General features: G+C 34.6%; 1 protein-coding gene across 1 annotated transcript; it reads left to right on the top strand.

The window, feature by feature from the left end:
* The first annotated feature begins 5,945 nt into the window (after positions 1 to 5,945).
* Positions 5,946 to 8,364, top strand: LOC137805841 (protein DETOXIFICATION 55-like). Its single transcript, XM_068605748.1, has 2 exons — positions 5,946 to 6,194; positions 6,642 to 8,364. Exons 1-2 carry the CDS (start codon positions 6,147 to 6,149, stop codon positions 8,130 to 8,132), a joined length of 1,539 nt encoding a protein of 512 aa, XP_068461849.1. The 5' UTR covers positions 5,946 to 6,146; the 3' UTR covers positions 8,133 to 8,364.

The raw sequence follows: 8,364 nt of genomic DNA, 5'->3' as shown, positions 1-8,364 counted from the left end.
GGCTAAGAAACAATGAGTAAATAAGATAGTAATTTTAGTCTTAGAAACGGTGTGTCTTTACTAGGGATCACGAATCCCTTTTATAGACTACTTTAGGTTACCTCATTATAACAACCTTCCTCTCACGAGAACCTTATCTCGAGTGAAAGTAGGTTCAATGGGAAGGCATTCAGTTACGTTGTTACACAATCTTAGTGTAACAACCGCACATAATCTTCCTCCTTGGAGTGCATAATCTTAACAACATGGCCGCCAGGATACTAACTAATATACCAGCATCATGGGGCCCATCTGTCACTGTAGGCGTTCTATCCTTTACGTATCATGCATGCAGCTTACCCCTGAAAACCCTAGCGTTCTTTGGCCCAGACGTCTCTAGTGGGTATTTACTCGTGTTAGACCTCGAATGTACTATACACACCACATGCATTTGCGCTGATCAGGCATTTCACGCATACGGGTTTAAACACGTATCTTTGGGGGCGCACTTACGTGGCTCATTATCCCCACAGATGTCGATGTCCGATCTCTGAGCACCGAGCCCAACGCTCAGGTCCAGTAGAGTGTTTGTCTTTTAATATGAAATATTACTGAAATATGACACTAATCAAGTCTTTAAACCTTTACCTAGTTACTACTTTTTTGTTGTCAAACAAAAATAGGTTTGTCACCTACATATTGTGATCACTTGTATTGTTGGAAACCAAATTAATGACCAAAATTTCTATTTCAAAATTTGGTCACCTGACTAATAAAATATAAATATATAAATTTTATACATGCAAATAATATTATTAGAGGTGGTCATAGATTGGAATTTTCAAAATCTAGATAAAATAATATAGGTTGAATATAAAATTCACATTCATTTTAACTAGATCAAATTGATTTGGATTTTTCCAATCCAATTTATATTTTTTTTTTCAAATTATATTTGAATTGGCCTAATTTGGACTTGATTTCGCCATACCAACTTAAATGAGTTGGTATTGTCAAACTCAATTTGACAAGAGTTTGACACGACTCCATCTAAGTACTTGTATTTTCATAGGAAATATTATTAAAATATGACCCTTATCAACCTAGAATCTTGCTTGCCCTCAAACAAAGTAAATGAATATAAATAAATTATAATTAAATTAAAATATCAAAACAAGTTTATTTACAAAACAACATATTAAATTAGAAACTTATGGTGCTTCCAACTTTAAATATAGCAAAATATAAATACAATCAACTTCAGTCTGATTTGGAAATTGTCCCCAGCCTGACTTGGAAATTGTCCCCAACCAGACTTGGACTTGACTCCAACCTAACTTGGGCTTGGCCTGTGGGCCAACTCAGTTTGCCTGACCTAATGTGGACCTATGTTAACTCAACATGACTTTGAAATTTTCTGACTCATCCTAACTTGGGTAAGGTTCGTCTAGGTCAACTGGGTCATGAGCAACATGCCTACTTGGACTTGACCTATGTGCAACCAACTTAGTGCGACTTGGGCCTGACCTAACTTGACTTGAGTTCAAACCAATTGAAATTGACCTAAGTGTAACCTAACTCAACTTGACTTAAACTCAACTCGAATTGAGATTGACTTGACTTGAGCCAATCTAAATCGAGTTTGGCTTGGCCCCTAACATATAGCTTGGGTTAGTTTAGTTCAACTTAACTTTGGTGTGACCTGATTCGTTTTGTCTTGGACAACCTATCATAACTTTAGTCCAATCTCACTTGACCTTACCTGAGTTGAACCCAATTAGACCAATCTTATCTTACTCGAGCCTTATCCAACCTAATATTTCATATTTTGAATGGATCTAAATTTACATTAATTTTTAATTTTTAAAATTCAAAAAATTACACCATTTATATCGAATCTAATTAAATGGATTCTAATTAAAATCTAAAAATATAAATTTAGTTTTGACACAAATTCATTAAAATAAACTTAAAGTAATATAAATTTAAAGAATTATGATTTAATTTTAAAATATTTTTTTACCCAAACTTAAATGTCCCTAAATTTTTCGTCAAAGTGAAAGTTTTCTCTAAAAAATTGAATACGAGTGATTTATCTATCTTCGAGAGACTATTTGAATTGATAAATAATACAATTTTGAATTATATTAAAACAGGAAACAGGATTTCTAAATTTTGGTCTTACAGATAGTAAGAATTAATAACTAAACAACACATCAAATTTGATTCTGATTGTGAAACAGTAAACACGTATCATTCTTATAGCAAGCTGCTATAGATTTGTTTATTATGTTTGGTGCGATTTGCTCACCTGTGATCTTGTTTTTCCATAAACTTCCAACAGTTATTGTGTCCCTATGCTCTTGCATGTCATAGATGTAAATCAACTACAGTAACCGAATTTATTCTTGTTCTGTAATTTATAATTTGAATCACGCTAGCTAATTAATTAATCAATCAAAGAACAAGTAAATCAATTGACTTTGTTTTTATTTAATTAATGAGAGTTTCATCCTTCATTTCGGTGCCATCCAACCTGAGAAATATTTTTATGGAAAATATTCGTGTCTTCATAGAAAAAAAAGAGAGCTTAGTACTTAAACTAACTTTTATAGTCTTAAGTTTTTGAATAAAAGTTGAATTTAATAAATTAAAAATAAAGTAAAATGTTTGATTATTTAATAAATTTTGAATAAATAACCATTTTTTGTATGACGTTATTATCCACATTGTCCCTACATTTGAGTAATGTTTCCAAAGAAGTAGCTTTACATCTTTTACGGACTCAAATTTTTGTTAAACAAACAAACCTTTTTGTTCAACCCCAGTCTTTTATTTTGTTAGAAAGAGTGTAAAGAGACAAATAAATAAAAAAATCCCATTTTTATACATGAACTATGAATGCATAAGTATTTTATTTTCTAAAATGAAGGATTTCACTTTGAACCAATTATTATCAACAAGAACATTATACTAATATAAAAACATAAAATTGAAGCAAGATGAGCATGGACAGGTATGCTATGTACACATAAAAGCAAAAAAATTTAACTTGGGTATAGATAACTGATATTGGGAGAAAAAACATTATGTGTGTGGATAATGACTTTAGGAGAAAAACATGATAAAAAAAAGGCAGATATAGAGGTTTGGAGTGGGATGATGGAATAGATAGGCCCCCATTGATCTATAATGTAATTGATTATAGGTTAGACAGATATGGGTCTCTCATTACTCTTTAGTCTTTTCCAAACCCTGAAGCGATTCAACTGAACTGTGAAATGATGAAAGAAACTTATGGGACCAAGGCTATCAGATTCAGTGAACTATATGAATATATTCAAAAGCCATGGCCACAGGGCATTTTGATGCGTTTTGTCACTGCATTCGTACTACCACTCACTGCACCATACTAACATATTGTGTACATCATATTGACTTAGGTATAAAATCCCATCTTAATTTGATGATATTGTAGATAAAAAGTTGACAGATGAGCAAATTATCGACAAGAGTAAGTGTGGGGATCATAGTTGTTGATGAGGATTTCCTTGACATTTGGTGCAACTAGATTGCACATGCATGGTTCCATGTAAGTGCGACATCAAGTTATAACAGTTAATCTGTGTTATTAGTATGTCATCCATGTTGGGTTTTTCCGTTTTTGAAGTCTCAAGTTGCACATCATTAGAGTTGGAAAAGGCTCAGCTTCAGATTACTTTCCAATATAAATAACCCTTTCTTGCATCAGAAGTTTCTAAGGGGAATTTGTGTGACTGGTTGACCTGTATTTTTTATTATTTAATTTTTTGGATCTGATCCATTAAAATCTGTCTTTTTAAGAGATGAAACTTAATTATATAATTAAATTGTAGAACTAAAAGTAGATGATCAATAATCTATATCATGACTGAATGTTATATTATAGTGTTGAAGGGTTCATGAGTGGTTTATCACTAGGCTTAGAATAACATGTGAATGCCTAACTTGAAGGGAATGGATAAATAAAAAGTGACATGGTCAACCCAAAGTGCAAGAGTGAAATAGATAAATATGACTAGCCATGCAGCTTATAGCGTGACATGCTTTCGTTATTTGTCAAATTCTCAGACTTCACCCACCACCCACGTTCTCACCAGTCACCATCTTCTGTCTATTTGTGGAAACCCACCTTTAGCTTTGGTGAGCAGTAAAATTATTTGGTTCCAGTTTTTATCATATTTTTTATGATTGACGTGTGTCACCAACATTTTATCATAGGAAGAGTTTTGGATTTTTATTATTGAATTTTTCTATCATGTTCGAAATCCAATAATGTAAAAGTTAACACCAGTACTAAGGACCTTCCTGTTATAACAACTTTATCACATATTCTAAACAATCATTTTACATTTTGATAATCATTTCCCTCCAATTTAACGATGATGGGTGATGGTCTACTGAGAAATGAGAGAGAGAGGTTTTGGTCTAAAAAGTACAAACTAGGGACGTAAATGGTAGGTTTGTGGGTTTGTCCCAAAAAGCCGAAAACAAAGGGTAGGGGTCACATATGACATTGGAATTTGAAGTTAGGTGTAGAAACTTTTTTCATAACAAGGCTTATGTGCAAAATAGAAAACTTGGTTTTGTGAGGTTGGAATGCTTCACCCATTTTGGATTATGAAATATATAAATAAATTAGCGCAAAACACGTGGTTGAAAGCTATATTTTTTTGCTTACAATACAATCTAATTTTCGACTCTGTTTTCCAATTAGGACCGAAGGCTCCACAATCCAAATTGCTGTTAGTTTGAAAGGCCCCCACCATTGATGGTTTACTGAAGTAACGTCACACTAACAAATTATCACAACTGATTAATGCTAATATATATATATATTATAGGATTCCTCAAAAACCATTATTCCATTTTCTTACAACCTTTTAACTTCATTCTGCCATGGAAGATGGAAAATGATTGGTAGGCACTCAAATATTTAGCATTATACACTTCTGTTCTATATGTTACCATAAAAATTGAGGGAAGAAAAAGGGAGGGAGTAAAAATAGACAGGAGAATAATAAGTTTTTCATTGATAATATAAAAAATAGAAAGAATGAAAAAAAATTATTATTTCTTTTACAGTTAATAATTTTGAAAACTAAGATTCAATTTTTTTATTCTATTACTTATTATTTATATTTGTTTTTCTTTCAACATTTTGTAATATATTTGAATAACTGTCTAAAATAATGTGATGGCACAAATTTTTGTCAAAAGCTCTTAAGTTATGCACCAAATTATATATACAAAATTCTGAAACAAAATAGTATTAAGCGTGTCATGTATGTTACTTCTCAAATCATATACGGAGTGTGATTACATGGGGATATATTGAACAATTGTCAGTACTCAAAATACACAAACACGATCTAAAGTAGATTGAAGAAGATTACATGCACAACTAATATCTTTCTTCTAAAAGGGGAGATCAAATTTCAGGAAATACAGCATCTGCATGAAATTTTCTTATGATGCTTCTACATATTTGGAAAAAATTACAAAGTAGGACTTGAGTTTCGGGCATTAATTGAACAACATGTTACATGGTTTATTTATAAACAAGGTATCTCTTTGTTTACTATTGCAGAAAAGAGTGAGAGAACGGATTTTCCATATGTATGTTTTTATTTATCTATTCATTTTCTTTGCACTGTCCTTCTGTCTCATCACTTAACTTATTATGTTTATCACTTTTTGCAGTTTTTTTTTCTTCCACCCAATCCAATGAGGAGGAGCTGGTATTGAAAAGTAGTGTTAGTTATTTGTATGATTTATGAGATAGTTATTTGGGTTGGATTAAGAAAATAATGGCAATTATGATATTATAGTAGCTTTTGAGCTTGTCAATCAATGCTAACAAAGGAACACACGTAACCGACCACCTTGGAACCTTATAAAAGAGTGTCTGTGCTTAATCCCTGAACACATACACACAGACTTTGCTTTCTTCCTCTCCTCTCTAACTCCTCCTGGTCCCGCTCACTTTTGTTTTTTGAAGGAGTGTTTTTCAGAGGAGAGGAATAAAACATCCCCACCATTATCCCCTTCTGTTCCTCATAATTAACCCTTTTCTCAAAACACACTCAGAAACAAGAAAATAACCAAAACTAACCAAAACCTTTGAGATGCTTGCACAACAGAAATCCCCAAAGACATACCCGACACTTCCCCAGGTAAGCTATCTCTTTTTCTATGATTTTCACACCCACATACTTCATATAATGTGCAGACTTTTATTTATAAAAATATCTATCATCCACTCACTCTCTCTTCCATTCCATTTTCATCCTCCATTTTTAAAATAAATAAATAAATGGTTCAGAACTATCTCTTCTTTTTTCGCTCTCATTTTTAAAAGAAATAGTTAAGTGATTCTGAATTATGAAGATCTCTACATAAAGATCTATTAGAACCATAAAGTATTACTTTTTTATTATATATACTATTTTCTCAGTTTTCACCTTTCCTGTTTTCATCTTATCTCTGTTTTTTCCATTCCAGCTATCAGATTTTGTGTAGACAAGCATCATTACTTTCATTTATGAGATTTGGCTGGCATTCTAAAACTTATCTTAAACCTGATATGGATCCCTCATTCATGGGTTTTGTTAATCATGCAGGTATTGGAGGAAGTAAAGAGAATGTCAGACATAGGGTTCCCTATATCCGCCATGAGCCTTGTGGGGTACCTAAAAAACTTGACCTTAGTTGTGTGCATGGGAAGGTTGGGAAGCCTGGAATTAGCTGGAGGTTCTTTGGCAATAGGCTTCACCAACATAACTGGTTACTCTGTCCTCTCAGGTCTAGCCATGGGCATGGAACCCCTCTGCACCCAAGCCTTCGGTTCTAGAAACTTCTCCTTACTCTCTCTAACTTTGCAGAGAACAATTCTGATGTTACTGCTATTTTCTCTCCCCATTTCTCTTCTGTGGCTCAACCTCGAATCTCTCATGCTTTTCCTTCGCCAGAATCCAGACATAACCCGTGTAGCTACCCTCTATTGCCGCTTCGCCATCCCAGACCTCATAGTCAATAGCTTCCTCCACCCTCTTCGCATCTATCTACGCAGCAAAGGAACAACTTGGCCACTGTTGTGGTGCACTTTACTTTCCATTCTTCTACACCTTCCCACCATCGCCTTTTTAACCTTCAAACTCCACCTTGGGGTGCCGGGAATCGCTGTTTCATCCTTTGTTGCCAATTTTAACAACCTTTTTTTCCTTCTTCTGTACATGTTCTATACACGTGTTCCCAAGGAGTCCTTACACGTGCCATTACTACTGTCTCGTACCATTTCACATAATAACTTGATGACATGTAGAAGCAGTTGTAGTAGTCTTGCCATGGAATGGGGTGTGCTACTGAAATTTTCAATACAAAGTTGTCTAGCTGTTTGCTTGGAGTGGTGGTGGTACGAATTGATGACAATTTCCGCAGGCTACCTTCAGAACCCTCGTGTTGCTCTAGCCACGGCTGGCATAGTGATACAAACCACATCTCTTTTGTACACTTTGCCAACATCACTAAGTGCATCGGTGTCAACGAGAGTAGGGAATGAACTAGGGGCGGGGCAAGCTGAAAGAGCGAGTTTGGCAACGGTGGTAGCAATAGGATTATCACTTGCAAGCTCAATTTTTGGGTTATTGTGGACCACTATGGGAAGAGAAAGGTGGGGGAGAGTGTTCACTAGTGACGGTGAGGTGCTGCAATTGAGTATGGCAGTGTTACCTATAATTGGACTTTGTGAGTTAGCCAATTGTCCACAAACCACAAGCTGTGGAATCCTCAGAGGAAGTGCTAGGCCTGGTGTTGGGGCAGTTATAAACTTTTGCTCCTTTTATTTGGTGGGAGCACCAGTAGCCCTTGTTTTGGCCTTCGTTTGGAAACTTGGGATGGTGGGGCTGTGTTATGGGTTGTTGGCAGCACAGATCGCATGTGTGGTGTCAATTTTCATTGTCGTGTACAAAACTGATTGGGAAAGGGAGTCATTGAAAGCCAGAAGCTTGGTGGGAAAGGGTTTATGTGGCACTTTCGCATTTCATCAGGACCAAATCACGATCAAATGTGAAGAACATCTTGTCTTTCTCAAAGAGGACAACTCTGAAAAGTGAACAAGTTACGCCCCAAAAAGCTCGAACAAAATTCAACCCAAAATTATGATTCTTTTTAGTATTGGAAATTAGATTGTCACACCCCAAATCTTGCATCCTTCCCCTATATACTCATATACACCTGTGTCTACATTCTCACACATAAATACGTAATTTAGGAGGAGGATCTAAGATTTTAGAGCGTGAATTTTTATTTTTTTTACTGTGATTATATACATATGCATTTACATAA

This window comes from Phaseolus vulgaris, chromosome 3 (genome assembly GCF_000499845.2).
Source record: "Phaseolus vulgaris cultivar G19833 chromosome 3, P. vulgaris v2.0, whole genome shotgun sequence".
Lineage (NCBI taxonomy): Eukaryota > Viridiplantae > Streptophyta > Magnoliopsida > Fabales > Fabaceae > Phaseolus > Phaseolus vulgaris.
Note: the sequence above shows the minus strand (reverse complement) of the source record. Positions and strands in the feature narration are given on the sequence as shown.